The 19,082-nt window shown below is 51.1% G+C and overlaps 8 protein-coding genes across 8 annotated transcripts; 3 read left to right on the forward strand and 5 right to left on the reverse strand.

Annotated features, from left to right (window-relative positions):
- Positions 1-401: 401 nt before the first annotated feature.
- Positions 402-1,732, forward strand: N0V96_009833 (uncharacterized protein; the record flags this gene model as incomplete). The annotated part of the gene is made up of 4 exons (XM_053197780.2): positions 402-566; positions 623-727; positions 802-1,243; positions 1,302-1,732. The coding sequence occupies 4 exons, from the start codon at positions 402-404 to the stop codon at positions 1,730-1,732; spliced, it is 1,143 nt and encodes a 380-aa protein (XP_053044711.2).
- A 205-nt stretch (positions 1,733-1,937) lies between these two features.
- Positions 1,938-3,617, reverse strand: N0V96_009834 (uncharacterized protein; the record flags this gene model as incomplete). The annotated part of the gene is made up of 3 exons (XM_053197779.2): positions 1,938-2,810; positions 2,869-3,186; positions 3,264-3,617. The coding sequence occupies 3 exons, from the start codon at positions 3,615-3,617 to the stop codon at positions 1,938-1,940; spliced, it is 1,545 nt and encodes a 514-aa protein (XP_053044710.2).
- A 1,201-nt stretch (positions 3,618-4,818) lies between these two features.
- On the forward strand, positions 4,819-6,112 carry GRP2 (Glycine-rich RNA-binding protein 2, mitochondrial; the record flags this gene model as incomplete). The annotated part of the gene is made up of 5 exons (XM_053197778.2): positions 4,819-4,892; positions 4,959-5,386; positions 5,465-5,667; positions 5,739-5,928; positions 5,988-6,112. The coding sequence occupies 5 exons, from the start codon at positions 4,819-4,821 to the stop codon at positions 6,110-6,112; spliced, it is 1,020 nt and encodes a 339-aa protein (XP_053044709.2).
- A 1,063-nt stretch (positions 6,113-7,175) lies between these two features.
- On the forward strand, positions 7,176-8,174 carry N0V96_009836 (uncharacterized protein; the record flags this gene model as incomplete). The annotated part of the gene is made up of 1 exon (XM_053198074.2): positions 7,176-8,174. The coding sequence occupies one exon, from the start codon at positions 7,176-7,178 to the stop codon at positions 8,172-8,174; it is 999 nt and encodes a 332-aa protein (XP_053044565.2).
- A 408-nt stretch (positions 8,175-8,582) lies between these two features.
- On the reverse strand, positions 8,583-9,308 carry N0V96_009837 (uncharacterized protein; the record flags this gene model as incomplete). The annotated part of the gene is made up of 1 exon (XM_053198073.2): positions 8,583-9,308. The coding sequence occupies one exon, from the start codon at positions 9,306-9,308 to the stop codon at positions 8,583-8,585; it is 726 nt and encodes a 241-aa protein (XP_053044564.2).
- A 556-nt stretch (positions 9,309-9,864) lies between these two features.
- N0V96_009838 (uncharacterized protein) lies at positions 9,865-11,098 on the reverse strand (the record flags this gene model as incomplete). Its single annotated transcript, XM_053198072.2, has 3 exons — positions 9,865-10,847; positions 10,905-10,998; positions 11,051-11,098. The coding sequence occupies 3 exons, from the start codon at positions 11,096-11,098 to the stop codon at positions 9,865-9,867; spliced, it is 1,125 nt and encodes a 374-aa protein (XP_053044563.1).
- A 1,230-nt stretch (positions 11,099-12,328) lies between these two features.
- N0V96_009839 (uncharacterized protein) lies at positions 12,329-13,861 on the reverse strand (the record flags this gene model as incomplete). Its single annotated transcript, XM_053198071.2, has 1 exon — positions 12,329-13,861. One exon carries the CDS (start codon positions 13,859-13,861, stop codon positions 12,329-12,331), a length of 1,533 nt encoding a protein of 510 aa, XP_053044562.2.
- A 2,974-nt stretch (positions 13,862-16,835) lies between these two features.
- N0V96_009840 (uncharacterized protein) lies at positions 16,836-18,730 on the reverse strand (the record flags this gene model as incomplete). Its single annotated transcript, XM_065758763.1, has 6 exons — positions 16,836-17,087; positions 17,144-17,454; positions 17,605-17,726; positions 17,778-18,276; positions 18,340-18,346; positions 18,728-18,730. 6 exons carry the CDS (start codon positions 18,728-18,730, stop codon positions 16,836-16,838), a joined length of 1,194 nt encoding a protein of 397 aa, XP_065612530.1.
- Positions 18,731-19,082: the final 352 nt, after the last annotated feature.

Raw genomic sequence — 19,082 nt, forward strand, 5'->3', positions numbered from 1 at the left:
GGTCTCGATGCAAGGGCGGGCAAGAAAGAAAGTTGCAGACTTGTGCCTGACGGCAGACATACGCGGGGGGCCGTTGTCTCTTCACACTTTTATGCCATCCAATAGAATTCTCGCCTTCCCCTTTTATACCGCGGAAAGGCTATCGAACCCTTCGGACTTGGGCGGACGGGTTCTCCCTAGTCAAAAGCCACAAACTCTGCACAAGAGAGGTCTGGGCATGAACATATAACCGTTCGTTGGGACCCAGTCGTTCCGGCTTATTGGACTCTCCCTTGATCTGCGTCTAGCATCTTCTGATATCCTGGTGTCTTGCCCACAGACCGTTGGCCTTTCGGGGCCCACAACCTCATCAGACCAGCCTGATCTCCCACGGCTTCGACATCAACCACTGTATATTCACGATGGTGGAGGGAAACATCCCCGGCGAGAGCAATGCGCTCATGGTGCAGGTGCCGGCCATCGTCTTCTTCGTGCTCACTCCCATCTTTGTGGGCATCCGGTTTTGGTCGAGGATCAAGATGAGATCCGGCCTTGGCTGGGACGACTGGACAATTCTATTCTCCTTCGTGAGTCTACTTTATAAGACACTCGGTTATCATGTTGCCTTGCTGACGCTCCCCAGATCTGTTGCCTGACTGTATCGATATTGATGATGATCTCTTGCGAGTATGGATTCGGGCAGCACATCAGAAACCTGTCCAAACCTAATAAGGTCATGACTTTGCAGGTACGTAGTCAGGAGCACCTCATACCGTCTGGTTGAAGCGAAGTATCATATAATAACCATCTAACTGTTGACAGTTGTTCTACGTTGCCCAGATCTTCTACAAGATCACTATCAATCTCACAAAGGCATCGATATTACTCCTGTATCTTCGTATATTCGTTCAGCGGTACTTCCGGATCCTTTGCTACATGCTACTCAGCATCATCCTGGCCTATATGGTAGCGACCTCAGCCTCTTCGATATGGCAGTGTACCCCTATCCCGAGGGCTTGGGACAAGACTATTCCGGGCAAATGTATCTCGCTTACCATGAACTGGTATGCGAATGCGGGATTCTCTATTGCTACCGACATCCTTATCATGGCACTGCCACAGCACGTCCTGTGGCAGTCGAAACTCCCCCTCAATCAGAAGAGGCTGCTCATGATTGTCTTTGCCCTGGGACTCTTCGTCACCATCACGAGTATCTTACGAATGACGACGCTGAACTTTTCCACCACCAGTCCGGACACCACTTGTAAGTGATGCAAAAACTCCATGCTTATGACTCCAAATATGCTTACCTATTGACGCAGTCGACATCGCCTCCACACTCTGGACAGTCGTCGAAGATAACGTCGCCATCATCTGCGCCTGCCTGCCAATGTGCCGTCTTCCCTTGACCTACATCTTCCCGACATATTTCGCAACCAAGAAAGGCTCGTCTGCCGGCAGCTACAACACAGGCTCCGCACCGCGAACGAACAACAGCAACTTTATCCACGCTGGTACGAGCCGCAACGACTGGCACCCGTACCAGGGCCGCGAAGAGAAGAACGGAATTCATCTGACGAGTGTACATGCTAGACCAAAGGTTGGGGACGATACGAGCGAGGAGTATATCCTGCCTACAGCCGCCGACGAAAGGCGTGTAAGGACTCCGAGCGAGGAGGTGGAGGACAGGCGAGCTATCAGGAAGACGACGGCATTTCACATGACTTATGACGAAGAACGGTCGAGAGTATGAGTCTAGGGACATAATGTGAAGGAGAAGAGAGTTGCAAGTAAAAGGTATAATTTATTATAGTACGAGAACTATCACACCCGATTCTCGTTCTAAGATGCAGAGACACATCGCCAAGATTTGCCTTCTATCTTACATTACGCACTTTGAGACATCCTTCTCTCCGATTCCCATGACTGAATGGACATATGTGAGAGCTACGGTTTGTTCAAGCTGCAAGAGATGCAATAATTCTGTCGCGCCCGATGCAACGGTCGGTCGTGAAGCTGTCATACCGGCTGACATACTGACCAGTGGCGTTCAAGAGCAAGACGTCCTTGTCCTGTCCGTACATCGGGAAGTCCGTCACTCCGTTTCCATGGGGACTTCCGCTAAGAGTGAAGCTGGTCATGTATCGCTGCAAGGCAATTGCAGTCTCTGGACTGGGCATACCGACCCCGTTATCGGAAAAGGTGTATTCAACATCCGCAGCGTGCATGGCGGGGTAGACGCCAAACTCGTACTGATGAGTCGTGCCGTTCAATACCCTCGCGAGAGCAAGACCATTGCACCGGAAAAGTAAGTCCTGCATGGTGAGGGCAGTACGAGCGATGTGGTCCGTGTATCCATAGGAGCCGTTGAGGATGGGCGGGTATAACTCCGTTGCCATGTAATCGATCGAGTCGGCGCTGGCACCGGGAAGGGTGAGGGACATCCAGTCGCGGTAGCCAGCGTCGTCTGTGATGTCGAAGGAACCGAAGAAGAGACCATCGTTGGTGTTTGAGCCAGCCATCACGTTGACTTTGGTATCGAACTTCCTGTCCGAGATCAAGACTGCAGGCTCGGCCGGAACAAAGGTGCCGTCAACTACCGGGCTGAAGGTGAAGCTTCCCAGGCGGCCGGAAAAGACCTGATCGCTGTTGGCTGCAATCACAGAGGCGGAAGTGAGCTGTCTGGCCTCGGCAAGGGTGCTGACGTTTAGACGGGACAAGAATTCGGTAAATATATCGTCCTGAATTTGGGCCGGCGGGGATGGGAGGATCGCCGGGGACTGCGGAATGATCTGTTGGAAGGGAACAGAGCCCTGGGAGCCGCCAAAAGCCTGGAAGGTTTCAGTGTTAGAGGCTTTCACTCTGATGAAGTACCCTTCTTTGACTCACAGTTGTCTGATAGACGAGCGAACCTCCTCCAGCAGATTCTCCTACAAGAGTCACACGGTCCGGGTCTCCGCCGAAAAGGTGAATGTTCCGTTGAATCCACTCCAGCGCAAGTCTCTGATCGAGGAGTCCAGCATTGGTAACGCCTCCCTGGGTTGTGAAATTCGGACCGCTAAGGAATCCGAAAGCACCAAGGCGGTAGTTGAGAGCAACGTAGACAAAATCGTGGTTGCCTTGTCTCAAAAGGCCAGCAGGCGAACCGCTGTTTAGTCCAGCCTTGGAGCCGGTGTCATAGCCGCCGCCGTAGATCCATACGAGGACCTGTTTGATTCCTCCATGTTAGCTTGGGCTTCTTTGACGATGGGAATAGACTATGAATCCAAAGAGCGTCTACTCACGGGTGCTTTAGTAGCAGTCCCATTGGACCTGGCAGCATCGAAGATCTTCTTCGGGGTCACCACGTCAAGAAACAGACAGTCTTCGCTAGCTCTGGAGTCGAGGAGCTGACTAGCAGATATCGAGATATTGGGACCGAATAGGTATTGGTATGCTTGTTCGATCAGGCTCGGCGTCCATTCCGGGAGGGCCTGTGGGCAGATTCGGGCCTCTTCACCCTTCAGTACAACAGATCTGTCCGTTGCAGGAGGTACCGGGGCAGCGAAGCGAAGATCTCCAATAGGTGGGGCTCCATATCGAATGTTGGAGAAGTTGTATGCTTCACTCGAGGTCTGTGATTGGTGAGTTTTAAGCATCGTGAAGTTGAGCGTCCTCTTTGGAACAATCAACCCTCAGACATCAGATGCCACTTACATCGAAGTTGAGAGCTTGATGAAGCTCATAGCCTAAGTCTACAATTGGTAGACTAGTTGAAGTATTGCCTGTTTCGATGCATGCCGCTGAAACGATTGAGGTGCAGGCGAGCGTGATAGCACCTGCGACGAGAGATTGCATCATTGAGAGAGTGAAGCTTTGCCAATTTTCGAATGACAACGAGTGGATGAAGAGTGCGTGCTACGGAGTCAATTCGAGAGACGAATGCGGTTTCGCCGTCATATTTCTACTACCTTGTTACCTGCACCCCTTCGCTCTACTAGAGAAGATAGTCTGAATTGCTTCCACTGCACTGAATACCAGGTATCTACGGACTACGGACAAATTCCAAGCCGTTATGCAACCGGCTGACGTTTGTAATTGCTATAAGCCTGTACGTTAGATTGATAGTAACGAACGAGACTGTAAGTCAAGGGCAAGGGTGCTTGAGTCAAATCGCGGGCCGATTGCTTGATTGAGCAGACGGCAGTGCGGAAATACGCCGCTGTTCCATTTTCTCTCGTGCTTCTTTTTTTTCCTTCTGGAACGTCCAAGTACTCTTAAGCAGGTTCATACAGGTAATCGGATAGACGATGATGTGTATGGCTGGGAATATAATTGGGCAGATACGCGTACGTGGCTGTCTGTAGTAGCCTGTAATACTAATATCCGAGCCCGGGGCCGGATCCGTCAGCTCGGGTTCGCGAAGGCTATGCCGGTTTAACTGCCGGGCAACCGGGTAAGGCCATTTAGGAGCTACAGCCAGCCAAGGAGACGGAGAGTCATTGTGGAGTGAGTGCTGTTTCTTTCCCATTTTCGGACCCATAAGGCTAGCAGTTACTTTCTTAGCGGGCAACGAAGCACGGCCGTGTCAGCAACACAGCATGGCATACTTATCCTATGTCCGTACAGTCCGTTTGAAACACTGACGTACTGATGTTAAGTCCGTAAATGATAGGAATGCATGCAAATAGAGTTGGCTTATACGTGCTTTCTAATCTCCCATATTTAACGATCAGTTGTTCCATAGTAAAGTTTGACTGTATCACTGACAAGATACACACTATTGCAATCCACGTGTTCGTATTTCTATCGACATTAAACCATCTCCTTAGCAAATTCAATTATCCAGCCTTCCCAAAAATGACCAGAGTTCTTCTTACCGGAGGCAGTGGCTTCATTGCTACACACATCCTCAAGCTTCTTCTTGAACGCGGGTAAGAAACATTCCAATTCCCAGATGAAGATGATGTGATGGTTCTCAGCTAAAATCATCCGTGTAGACACTCTGTGGTCACAAGTGTCCGCAGCCAGGCCAAAGCAGATGCGATCAAGCAGTCATATCCTGATGTTGGAGCCGACAAGCTGTCTTTCGCCATTGTCCCCGATGTGGCTCAGAGCGATGCATTCACCGATGCAGTCAAATCCGACCCACCATTTGAGGCAGTCATTCACACTGCGAGTCCCTTTCACTTCAACGTGACTGACATCAAGACGGACCTCCTCGATCCCGCTATCAATGGAACCACTGGTATCCTCCGAGCTATCAAACAAAATGCCCCGTCGGTCAAGCGCGTGGTCATCACGTCATCCTTTGGTTCTATGATGGATGTGTCCAAGGGGCTATGGCCCGGTCACACTTATGACGAGAGTGACTGGAATCCCATCACAATGGAACAAGCGCTGCAGAACCCTGGCGCTGGTTACTCTGGTAAGTTGACCTCTATTGTCTCTCACGCGCTCTACCTGTGGCGCCTAGAAATTTGCCCTGTAGCTGACTTTCGGACAGCGAGCAAGAAGTTTGCCGAGAAAGCAGCTTGGGACTTCCTTAAGTCTGAGACACCTGCGTTCTCTATTTCCACAATCCTCCCACCCCTCGTCTTTGGTCCTGCTGTGCAAAGCCTGGCTTCTATCGATGACCTCAATACCTCAAACCAATTCATGCGCAGCTTCATTCTTGGCACAGCGAAGAAGGAGATCCCTCCCACCCAGGTCAGTAAATCTCTTCTGCCAGAAATCCCATCGATTTGACGTGCTTCGGCTGATTCAAGTGTCTATCACAGAACCCCATCTTCGCCGATGTCCGAGATGTGGCATTTGCTCATGTAGCGGCCATGGAGAAGGAAGAAGCCGGCAACAAACGTTTCTTCATCACGAACGGCTACTGCTCAAACCGTGAGACCATCGATATCATCCGGAAGCACTTCCCGGAATACAAGTCAGCTTTGCCTTCCAAATGCACCAAGGGCGGTGGTACGTAGAAGCTTTGATGATAACTTACTCGATACATATTAACACTGACTGCTGTCTAGAACTGCCCAAGGAGGTTTACCAAACGAACACCACACGCAGCGTTGAGATTCTGGGCATGAAGTACGCGGATTTTGAACATTGTGTTGTTGACACCATTAGATCTTTTGCCTCCGTCAAGCAGTAGCACCCTAGTGCTCCGGTATCGGGGGGAGATGGCATCAAAATTGTAGCTTATCTAGCATAGGAATGATTGGGGTTGCTTGTGTTCGAAATGCGTAAATCGACACGGGTGATCTGCGGCAGTCTAGAATTTGAACTTCAAGTGATATTGGAAAACACCAAATCTGAAAAAATGACGTTGCTATGAGGTGATCTATCTAAAGGTATCTGCACAGCAATACTCTAACGTATGAAGTCCTGCGCTATCACGTACGCTTTATTCCTGGCCTCCTTGTCAAGTAGAGCCCCACTATGGTTTCCGGACAAGAAGGGGGTCAGGGAAGCCACAGTTTTTCGTCAGACGGACGTAATGAGGCCTACCATCTTTGCATATTGTAAACCGACAGAAGAATAAGAAAAACAAGTATCAGTTCAAATAATATGTTTGATCGGTAGTAGCATGTATAGAAGTTTCATGCGTGCTGATGATCCAAGCAACCGGTTTCTTGTCGTCTTGTTCCAACACCGGCTGGGGACCGATAATGCGGCCGACGCGGCCGCCTGCGATGACTGAGTTTGCGACAGGCCCAGAGCCTCTGGTATGTAGCAAGGAAGGTTGAAACCAAAATTTCAGTTGAAACAGACATAGTCTAATTGAAAGATAATTCTACCTGATATATCTAAAAAGAGACCATTAATGAACTGAATGGGGCGAGAGTCTGGAGTTCCCAGCTGGGTATTCCAACGCGGGTAATGCGGCCGCATGCCGCCTGGCACGTTGACTAAGTAGCGAGTGGAGGGAGGCGCAATGAGGCGACGCGGGGATATGGTATTAAGATGCATGCTTAGCGAAATCGACGGCGGATGAATAGGAAATTCTGGACTTACGAACATTAATTCCGAGAGAGGCCATGTTGCCTGCGCGCTTGTGGCTTTTTTGTATGTCTGAGAATCAAGTATAAAGTGTCAGTTCGGTCGATTCGATATCACCTGGTAGGACTTGAGAACACCTCACACCTCATCACACATTCATCTGCGTACACTTTAAATCTTCGGCAAGCGGCTGATCAGTCTCCCATAGTTTCAACATGTCTTCCAAATACGCCACTTCCCATATTCCTCCTGAAGGTCCTGGGGATGCTCGTCCTACAGCCCTTCAAATCATCAAAGACGAGGGCGTCAAAGACAAGCTCTCTGACAAGGTCGTCCTCATCACTGGCTGTTCCTCCGGCCTGGGAGTTGAGACGGCGCGTGCGCTGTTGATGACAGGTGCAACCTTGTACCTGGCGGTTCGCAATCCTGACAAGGCGAAAGCTGCCTTGGGCGACATGTCCCAGAACGACCGAGTTCATCTCTTGACGCTTGACTTGAACGATCTTGCGAGCGTCAGGGCTTGCGCCGCAGACTTCGCGACAAAGAGCAAGACCTTGAACATCCTCATCAACAACGCGGGTGTCATGGCAACACCCGAGGGCAAGACTGCCGATGGGTTCGAGACCCAGTTTGGCACCAACTATGTCGCCCACTTCCTCTTCTTCCAACTTCTTAAACCTGTTCTTCTTGCTTCCTCGACCCCAGACGTTCCTTCACGGCTAGTCAACGTCTCGTCAAGCCTGCATAGAGCCTGCGAGGTCCAGTTTGACAATTTCAATTGGATTGGAAAGTACGACCCGTGGAAGGCTTATGGCCAGAGCAAGACTGCTCTCGTATGGATGGCCAACGAGGTGGAACGCCGATATGGATCTCAAGGCCTCCATGCCTTCAGTCTCCACCCAGGGGGCATCTTGAGCGGTCTTCAACAGCATGTCCCTGACGAACTGAAGGCGGCATGGGGGAAAAATGAGGCCCTTGCTAAGCATTGGAAGAGTGCTGAGCAGGGAGCAGCGACTACTGTGTGGGCGGCGGTTAGCAAGGAATTGGAGGGCCGGGGTGGGAAGTATCTGGAGGACTGCCAAATTATTGGTGCATGGGACCCCGCGACTGGCGATGTTGGCTCAGGATACGCTACGTGGGCGTACGACCAGGAGAAAGCTGAGAAGCTGTGGTCGTTGGGCCTCCAGCTTGCAGGGCTACCAGATGCCGAGTAAGCCCATCCTTCGGACTGCCTGGAGATGCTCTAAATAAGGTAGTACGGGCTTTCTGATAGAAACATGAGATCCCAAACAATACTTCAATAACTATATTGTTGCATGCAGGATCAAGTACGCAGGCTAAGAATGCAAGAGCATGACTTAATGTTGTGATTAACAAGGCTATTCATCCTTTCAAAAATTCCCATCTCAAGCCGTGCTATTAATACTTTGAGTGACCAACTATTTGGTGAGAACTCCCACAACATGAGGGATTACGTCGCTGCTTGACTCATCCGGCGGTTGGGCCAAGTCCACCTCGCTCCATGAGCCAACCTGCCGCAATGTCTGCCCAGTGGCTCGACACAATTGACAAGAACCCATCATGTGCTCCCAAAAGATGTTTGTGAATTCTAAGAAGAAATGTCAGTTTGATGCATACCCGAAGGTATAGAGAGAGGGTTTCTCACGTTGAAAAAGTGGGATGAGTAGCCCTTGCTCCGCCTTGACATGCTCAAAGACGTACCACCGGCCGCCCTTCTTCAAGTAGTTGTAAAGCAGCCGTATGTTCTTCTCCGGCTCCGGAATGCTGCAGAGGCACTGGACAGTCATGATGCAGTCGACGCTACCGGGTTCGATCCGTCCGCCCCAAGCCGACTCATTCTGCAGATCCTCAATGCCCACCGGCACAACCTGGTAGGTCCCTTTCAAGCCGACCTCTTCGACACGTCGCTTCAGTGATGCAGCGGACACCGGGTTCGGCTCGACGCCGTAGATCTTGGTCGGAGCTGCCCGGGACTCGGCCTTGGCGGACCGGACAATGGTGGCGAGCGACTTGGTCCACATCCCACTGCCGGCTCCGATTTCGAGGACAACACCTTCAATAGGCTTGCTGACGCCTCTTTCGGATACCCGGCCGTTCCGAATTCGACCCTCAAGGAGCGGTAAGACTTTATCCTCTGCGCTGGCTTTGGCTTTGGGGCCCATGAACTTCCAGAACTCGCCGAACCAGGCCTCTTTGAGTGCAGACCAAGACGATACGGTCTTGACGTCACCGACGATGACGAGTTTGAAGATGGTGAGCCATAGGTAGATCAAGGAGATGGTCATGAAAAACCATGGTAGAATGATTTTTACCAACATTGTGATCATGTGAGGGGGTTTGATTGGTAGCAGAGACGTGATTAGTCGCAATGGTATCACCGTGATGCTTTTGATGCTTTAATACAACAATAATTCGGAAACTTTACGGGATGTTTCCGTTGTCTTGGTCAAAGGCGCTGGAGCACGGATATTTTGGCGCCATAGGATGGCAGCATAAAGCAACGGAGACAAAAAGTTTGCCCCTCAGTTTCAAACCCCGCGCCGTCTAAGGTGGACCGATCATCTCCAAGACGTAACGTGGGGCTAAGAAACTTGCTCGCTTCAACCGAGAGAGTGTGAGTGATAGAGTGATAGGAGAGACAGGGTTGGGCTAAGTAGGTAAGAATGCCTCTCTATCGGAGCAAATGTAGAGTTTAAGACACGTTTAGAGACACGCAATTAGATAAGGTAATCACTAGTGGTAGACTTTGTTTCAAAGGCCAAAAGACCCGAGATGAGATTTTCTATGTACAGCCTAATCATCGTCTATGTTACAAATGGGATTCTTACAGGCGGACAAAACTTTTCAGTGATCCAGGTTGCAGTTGAAAGCCAGCCGAAGCATTTAGAGCTTCTTCACAGGCTTGGCGGCAGGCTCCTTGGAGATGCGCTTAGCAGTCTCCTGCTCGTCGCGCTCGTGCAGCTCAGGCTTGGAGTCCAGGGGGCGGTCCAGGCCGAGGCGGTGGTAGGTGCTGTAGGAAGCGATGCCGCCCTGGGGGTCGGCCTCGGTGACGAGCTCCTTGCGGCGAGTGTCGACCAGGAGGCGAATGAGGTCGGGGCGCATGTAGTGGCCGGCGAAATCGGCGAGGACCTTGGTGAGGTGGGTCTCGTTGAGGTCAATGTCGACAAACATGAGACCGTCAAAGTCCTTGTCGGGCTTGGGGACAGCCAGGCTGCCGTCGGGCTTGTAGATGCGGGCGTGGCCGTTGTAGTCGGAGGGATCGGTCTCGGGCTCGACGCCCTCGGGGGTGTTCTTCTTGAGGCCCTCGACGGAGAGGCGCTGGAAGGGGGCGAGCACCCAGGTGCCGGTCTCGATGGCGTAGGCCGGGGTGACGAGCTCGGAGGCGGTGTCGGCGTAGTTGGTGGCCGGGTCGGGGGAGACCTGGCGCTGGACGCCGGGGTAGATGGGCCATCCGGCGACGTGGACCTGCTCGCCTTGAGAGACGTTGAGAGACTTGAGGAAGGGGTTCATGTTCTCCCAGCAGTTGAGCTGGCCAACGCGGCCGATCTCGGTCTCAGAGACAGACATGAAGGTGTCGCCGGAGCCATCACCGTAGACGAGCTTCTCAACGTGGGTGGGCTTGATCTTGCGGCGGTGGTTGATGATGGCGCCGGTGGGATCGATGAAGACCTGGGCGAGATAGAGGGTGGCGTGGTCGAGCTCGGCAAAGCCCATGGAGACGAAGATCTGGTTGTCGCGGGCGGCGCGGCGGATGCGGCGCATCTCCTCAGAGTCGACGCGGAGGGAGTTCTCGCGGTACTTCTTGAGCATGGGGAGGGACTGGAGGTAGGTGACCTTCCACATCCAGTAGGGGTAACCGGGGATCCCTGCAAGAGTGTTAGCATGTCGAAGGAGTTTTGAGAGAAGAAAAGTAAGTCACTTACAAACTTCGGGGAAGGCAACGAGCTTGCAGCCGGCCTGGCCAGCCTCGTTGATGAAGTTGATGGTCTTCTGAACACCACCCTCAAGGTCGAACCACTAGGAAAGTCAGTCATATGTGGATAGAAAGGAAGATGCTGGTGATGGTTACACCGGGCTCGGAGGTGACGGCGGCGGCCTTGTACTTAGTGATAGGCATGTTGGCGGTTTATTGGTATCGAAGAGATTCGAAGTGAGCTGAGTCGATAGTTGTATGAGACTAGGAGTCTTGATGATTGATGATCTTGTGTGAATGTGATGATCTGGAAAGAGAAAAGAGATGAACCAAGTGGTGATGCTGAAGCCTTTTTATGGTTTCTGCTTCATCTAGAAATTGATTTTGATGAAATGGATTGACCAATTCCTCGCCGTCGGGCTTTGTAAACCATCTCACAGACTGCATTTGATACCTTGTAGTTCTGAGTTCATCAACATAGGTTGCTGTAAGTTGCCCGCTTACTTTACAAACGCCGTCTGTGGTGGTAATTGGTGATGCGACCCGGGCATTCGGGTCCGAGTTGAGCAAGTTTGTGTTGCACATTTCATTTCCATAGGCCGTCAAGCCCTCCGTGGCGTGACAGGTGTTCGAGAAGTTCCGAGCTGACGAACGGTGAACAAGCGGACAGGCTGTGACACGACTCAAGCACTGCGGATACCAACATCACTACTTACAGGTGGTATGTAGCAAAGACTCAAAAGACGTGCATTAGGCAGTCCCCTTGGTCCCTAATTCCGAAGCATGCGAACTTTGTCCGGGTGTCACGGGAAAGCTGGGCAAAAGCCGCGCTGCAGAATGGCATGATCCCTCTGACGTAAACAACACTCCGACTGCCGTCTTCCTCCGGGTCGATCAGGCGAGATCTTGTGGGTGCTCTTAATTTAGTTCCCGTCTTCCCGGCAGCGGCGCGGCTCCCAACGTGCAGCAGGCCGGGGGCCATCGCCGTTTGTGGATCTCCGGGATCTGGAGATCTGCGTGCGTTCAAACCCCGCCAGATCCAAACGCCTACATCGTCTGATGTTCGGCGACGCTTCGATCCCGATATTTCTATGGGGAACCCTGGAAGTCAGTCACGGGAGAGAAGAAATTTGCTGTATACTATGTGGAATTGTTCCTATCCACAACCGATCTGATAATGCTGTCTCTGCTGTGCCTATGGGCGGGTGTATGTCGAGCAACGAAACGAATGCTCGCGGAACACACATCTTCCCCCACTCATGTATCGTTCCTTGCCACCAAAGCCTCTCCTAACTGTTCTCAAACCAAAGAGTTCCCTTGTAGGCCCTAGCGCCTTATCTTATACTCAAACATGGTCTTCACCCAGTGCTGCCTCATTCCCCGTCTCCAACCCTAGTGCTTCGTTCCTTGCTCTGTGTTCTGTCCGCTTCTGCATCACTTCTTCTTGAGGAGATAGTCGCGCTTCAGGAGGGTTTTCATGACAACCTTGGAGCTAGAAGGCTGTTCCTCGTAGGTCGGGTTCGGGTTGCCGAGCTTGTCCCAGAGGCTGGGGAGGCCGGCAGCACCCCACTTGTCGCGGAGATCATCGTAAAACTTCTTGTTGTAAATTCGCCAGAATTCCTCTTCCGTGTAGTAGTTGTTGCCGTAGACCACCTTGGTACCGCCGAGATCGCGAGTCGCCTGCTCAATCATCTTGTTGTCCCGGATGAATCGCGCAAAGGCCTCGGGGTCGTCGCGATCTGGAATGTCATCAGGCCCGCGGATGGTCTTGGGACCCCACAATCGTACATTGACATTCATATTGTGGTAATGTTGACGGTTACGGTTGCCAGGAACGACTCTCACAGGGCAGATCCAGAGAGGATAAATCCCCAGGTTGTCGTTGACCCAGTCGAGGAAGGCCGCAGCGGTGTTTCCTGGCAGCGTAATATCTTGAAAGAACATTATACGGTTCTGTCTGCTGTGATGAATACCAGCGAAAATGCACTCAGCCTTTACAGTGGGATTGAGCAGAAAGCGTGTAAGACCGTTGAAGGTAGCGGGATTCTGACCGTATATTCCCATCCAGAAAGAGGCTCTGTTGTATCGGAAGAGATAATCCTTGATCGGTACAAGGTCAGTGACGATGCCTCTCTTGTCAACTGAGCGAGATTTTGAAAGCGTGCAGAGCATGCAGTTGGTGCCTCTGACGTGAGGGACAGACTCGTGCACATGTAGAGCGAACCACTGATCATGAGCTCGGCTAAAGCGAACCACAGGCATGTCTTGCTTCTTCTCATCCGTCATGATGCCAGCAATGATGGCGCCATCGTTTGGGCCGAACATCATACCATCGACGAAATCGGCGGGCGAGGTGTCGGCGGTGTAGGACTGGATGGTGTTTAAAGCTTGGGCAGCGGAGTGAACTGGGAGATAGTTGAGCTCGACAAATCGGCGAGCTGGAACAAGCTTGACTTCGATGATTGTGCAGATGCCGAGCGTACCACAAGAGCCAGCGAGACCACTAAAGAGGTCCGAGTTCTCGACGGGTGAGGCGATGACGATGTTGCCGTTTCCAAGGATGACCTCGAGAGAAGCGACAGACTTTTCGAAGTGACCGTAGCGGAACGAGGAACTCTCTAGCGCCGTGCCGGAAAAGGCGCCGCCCACGGTGATGCCAAGGAACTCGGGGACGACCGCGGGGATGAGACCGTGCTTGAGGGTGGCGGTAACGAGGCTTCCCATTGAGACGTTGGGTTCGACCGCGGCGCGCCGCCGTCGATGGTCAACAGTGATGACATGGTTCAAGCCACTGATGTCAATGATCTCATTTGCCTGGCGAGTGCTGGGCCGAAAGCTGTTGGTGGTCTTGTGGTAAACACGATATTTGATTCCATCGCGAGCGAATCGTCTGGCTTTGGCAGCGATGATGCTGACGCGCCGGCGATGCTTGATCAAGCGATACTCTGTCTCGATGGATTCGGCCATTCTTCCATGAGCTAGACGTGGCGTGATTGAAGAATGATGATGAGAGGTCCGGCGAATTACTTGAAGCTTCCGAGGGTGAAACAATGTTGTGGTGGGAATTGGCTGTTGGTGAGGTGGGAAGTCTCAAGGAAAAATCCTCGACTGGAAAAAATGGAAAGTTGGAAGGAGGTAAAGGCAATGGTGAAAATTTATCTAACTTGATCAATCACAGCGGGGTGAGGGTATTGAGATGAAGGAGGCCGGAAGGATGAGGAACATCTTGGAAGACCAGTTCCGTGCCATGAGCCCTGAGCTTTCTGAGGGCATTCTTGGCCCGGTAGTGAGAAAATGCGTGATACTCCTTGCCCGGCCATATCCTGTGTGTGGGCGTGACTTAGAATGGCGAGTGCAGGGGATGACTGTGCCTTCATTGTTTCTCTTTGGCAGTATAAAGACGTAAAATGGGTATCATCTCGTTGCTCCTACAACAAAAGGAAGAAAGAAAGGAGATTCTTTGTAACAGTTTCCAAAGGCCTGGCAAAAGGTTACTGCTCAAAACTCAGTTGATATACAAGTAAAAAAGGCATAGCTTAAGGCTATATAATATTGGTCTCAACTGGAATTTAAGCTCGTTGTACTGGAGTACAAAATGTCCTTGATAGTTGAGAACGTGAGTCAGAAGAAGCTATTCGAATGAGAACTTGATCACCTTCATTTGAATTTCAAACACCTCATGACTTCCATATAAAAATTAAAGTAGATATTACCAGGAAAAGCATACACAGATGCTTGCATTACTACCTCAAATGGACAGATGTAATGCCAACTACCCACTTGATCAGCTCATCACGTCAGGGACGTGATGAAAGTGAAGACGCGACGAAGTTGAAAAGGCGATGAGGGTATTGGCAAACAGTAATCCAATCCGTTCAGATTAAATAGTACATATTCACTCCTAATCTTTGGACGAAGGCTCAAATGTGATTCAGTACCTTACAATAAGCCAAGTGAGGCTTGTAGTAAGTATATGAGGCGGATCCTCATACTACGATGAGACCCATATTGACCAAATAACTCAAACCTCTGCAGTAAGAAGGGAAAAAGGCAGTCAGCAGTGCTCCTGAACTTTGCGGAATACTTTGGTTTCCTTGGGTGGAAGGAGTCATCCCACAAACAGCCAAACACCAGGCAAGAAGCATCACCACCAAACATTCTGCGGGAAAGACTGAATCACGCAATTTCCTCAAGAATTCCTTTCCCATGTTGGGAAACCACCAGTGAAACAGACGAACTTCCAGTTCCACGCTTCCTGGTGGTCGCCCGATAACGACATCCACGTCCAGCTTTCAACATCATACCATCCATACACGCACCAGTCTTCAGACTGGCAGCCGAATTCCACCCTCAACACCAGGTGGACACCCCAAGCATCTATATGCACGCGCCGAATACAGCCTTTGAATTAATCAGCCATGTTCTCATCGACACTGCGTGCGATGCGAGTCAGGGATGCCCGAAAACAGGCCAAGATGTTCGAAAATGCATTCGAACGGGCGGTGGAACTAGCCAGCCCTGAGGTGATAACCGAGTTTGCCGCCTCCAACCTGGAGGTGTCATATGATTCCGACTGGGATCTGGAGGAGGGTGCGGAAGAGAACATGGAGTTTTGGGATGATTCATCGGTACACGAGTCCGAAAACGGTTCGAAAAAAGGAAAAGAAAAGGAACCCGAGGAACGTTTACCCTTCGTATATCAACCTCCCGAAGAGAATGACCCGGCGGACCGTCGTTCAGATATGAATACTCTCCTATGGTTACTTGCAGCCACAGAAATCGGATCCGATCAGAACAACCGCACCACACCGAGAACGGGACCCAGCAGCAGCTCAGACGTATCCATGGGTGATGCTGAAGATCTTAGGCAGCGCGATACGGAGATGGTAGATTTTCCAGCCGATCCAGAGACTCAGAGTTACAAGCTAGAGGGCACATCAGTTCCAGAAATATCGGTTCCAGAAACATCGACCTCAGTGAACCCACTCGCGTCTGAAGCCGATATACCAATGAGTGACACACCACCAACAACGGGCCAAGATAATGTTGGAAAAAAGTTCGCTCCAGGGGTTTACATCGAACACGTCGAAAATGTCGGGAGTGGGGAAGATATGGAGCGGGGAGAAGTCGACGGATCGCTTGAAGCGGCACAACTCGAGGGCTCATGCGAATCTGCCATGGCACACAAAGACAATCAACAGCAAGTGGAGTGTCCCAGCGTGGAGAAAAGACCTTCCGCCATCTCTGTCGAGTTCTTGGAGGGCATCTGGCACCATTATCACGAGCTGCAAGAGTTTTGCGAGTGGGAAGAGGGGCACGAGTGGAATCGAAAGAACCTTCGCAAAATGCTCCGAGAGCCCTTGAATAAGAGTCGAAGCCGCCATCGACAGCGCTCTCCGATGCCATACCCCCGGTATGGACGATCAAGAAGCCCGCTAGGTGTCACTGTGATGACAGAGGGGGTTGAGGAAGACAAACAATCGGCATATGCGGCAGAAAATATGAAGTGGTAGTGACATGGACACTGAATGGCGCCTTGTAATACGGCATGCGAGACGTTTTGAGGAGCTTTTTGGTATCATTGGACATTGGCATCAGCGGGGCTTTCTGTCGGTTGTAAAGGGACTTGGTGCAACAGCGAACATCACAGTCTTATGATTGCGTTAGACACACATTGAGGGGAGCGCGCAGTTTTGAAAATTCATATTGGTATCATTGACTCGACTTACTGTTCTAGCAAACATTCTTCGTCGCGGTAGTATTGTAGCCCTTCAATGATGCCGGATATGACACTTACTCTCACCCAAGCTTCTCACTGCTGTTCCCGAGAACCGAATTAGGCTCCCTCGCTTCACCATTTTTTCCAACGAAATTCTCTGTGTCTTTCCTAACAGACGTTCCCGAGAATACTGGAAAATCCATATTAGCCTTTGGCTGGAGGTCATTTTGCGATAAACATACGTGCGTCCATCTCTTCGAGAGATTTCCCCTTTGTTTCCTTGATGAAGAACCAAACGAATACCACGAGTGCCCAATTGAAGATGCAAAACATCAAAAAAGTCTTCCACCCGAGATTCTGAACGGCGTGTGGCGTAGCCTGGGAGAAGACAAAGTTAAACAGCCATTGTGTGGAAGTTCCAATAGCGATGCCGGCTTCGCGGATTCGGGATGGGAAGATTTCACCCATGTAGACCTAGATCTCAGTCAGCATCATATTTCGAATGGGGAGGAAGCTGTCAAAAAACTGACCCATGGTGCCGGGCCCCATGAGATGTTGTATGACATGGCTTCGAGGTAGATCATCGTCATTGAAGCGATGGCTGTCGAGGTCAAACCCTGGTCTACGGATTTGGGCGGGTGGGTTGCGGTGAGGCAGGCGATGATGAGCATATAAGTCCCCATCAGGAATGCTCCACCTAACAGCGAGCCGCGGCGTCCGATACGTTCGACGAGGAAAAGAAGATAGAAGAGACATGACACCACCTTGACGAGACCAAAGAAGCCTGTGATGAGGAGGTTGTTCTGGCCTGCACCAACGGCTGCGAAGACTTGCGGGGCGTCTATGGAAAGTGTCAGTGTTTAGGATTTAGGAAAGATGAGGATGGTATCTCGGATCTTACAATAAGCCAAAGATGTATTGCCAGTGAGTTGAACGCCTAGAGAATATGTCAGCCCAGATCAAAGGGGTTTGTGTTGTTTTGGACAAGTACCGATTTGCAAAGCAATGATAAGGAAGATGCGGTACCGGTTGACAGGTCGGATCAACTCTCTCCATGTAAGCCCCTCTTTTTGGTTACTCTCTTCTTCAATACTGGAAATAATCTCGGCAAACCTGCGGTTCTATTAACGACTAAGTCACTTTTCATGGAACTGAGAAACTCACTCTTCTTGGACTTCGGGCGCATCGCCACCCCGAACCCAAACCAGAGACTGCAGTGCTTCCTCCTTCCGGCCAGCTTTGGCCAGCCATCGTGTACTCTCTTTGCAAAGCAACATGCCCAATCCAAGAATCGCTCCAGGAACAAGTTGCAAGCCAACAGGGATCTGCCACTGCCTTGTCGAAGACTTGACGTGTTTGCTCACACCATAATCAACAAAGTAGGACGTCATGACACCCATCGTAAAGAAGAACTGGAACATGCTGCCGAGCATTCCCCGGATATTCTTGGGCGCCATCTCTGCTGAGTACATGGGGATCACGACGGTAGCCATGCCGACACCGACACCGCTGACAACTCGAGCGACGTAGAAGGCGGCGAGGGAGTGGGTGTTGATTGTTTGGACGATTGCGCCGGCGCAGAATATTATCGAGGCGAGGATGATTGACCATCTTCGGCCGTATTTCGCGGTGAAGGGCCAGATGAAGAAGCAGGAGAAGAAGGCTGCGTGATTCAATACTGTTAGCAGATGATCTTCAAATGAAGTAAAGGTAATGAGTGATATACCTCCGGCCTGTAATAGACTCGTTGAATTAGATCCAACGTTGGCTTTCTGGGACGGGCCATATCGAAAGTCTTGCTGAAATCCCTCAAAGGTAAGAATGCCACCAATGATACCAGTGTCGTATGCAAATAAGAAAGAACCGACGCAGCATAAAGCTACGAGATAAAATGCTCGAAATGTTCCGAGTTTCGACATTGTAAATGGCGATTCGTGAGGGATTGAAAATCAAAAATCAATTAATTCATCAACCTGCCGTCGACTGATCACGGACGGCTATGAGCTGTCTTATGTACGGGGGCGCATCCTAGATGCTGGACACTAGACTCATGATTTTCCATGCTCCGAATGAGATACAAACAAAATGTCCATAAGAGAAGAAAGGGCTCTAACCATTTTGTCGTCGGCGGCTCAGCACGCAATTCTAGGGTGTCCAATGGCTGACTATCGCAGGGTCAAACAGACGAACTCCTCGAGCCATTTAGACAATGCTTTCAGCACGCCATACACCCCCTGTTCCCAGGAGCTTGGGTCAGCCATGGACAAACAGAAAGGGCCCAGAGTTTCCTCTCTTCGCTGGGGATGTGGATGCCGGCAGTCGGCCGGGACGCTCAATCTGGGATGGACTCAAGGCCGTGAACGTCTCCACTTACCTATTTAGGATGCCGGACCGACTACCGAAGCCTCCGGGAGAGCGTGTGGGGTAAGCTCCGGTGAGGTACAGGGGTGCCGGTCTTCCGTTCCTGTT

The sequence above is a fragment of the Colletotrichum fioriniae genome (genome assembly GCF_027942845.1).
Source record: "Colletotrichum fioriniae strain IMI 355084 chromosome Unknown scaffold_13, whole genome shotgun sequence".
NCBI classification, from domain to species: Eukaryota; Fungi; Ascomycota; class Sordariomycetes; order Glomerellales; family Glomerellaceae; genus Colletotrichum; species Colletotrichum fioriniae.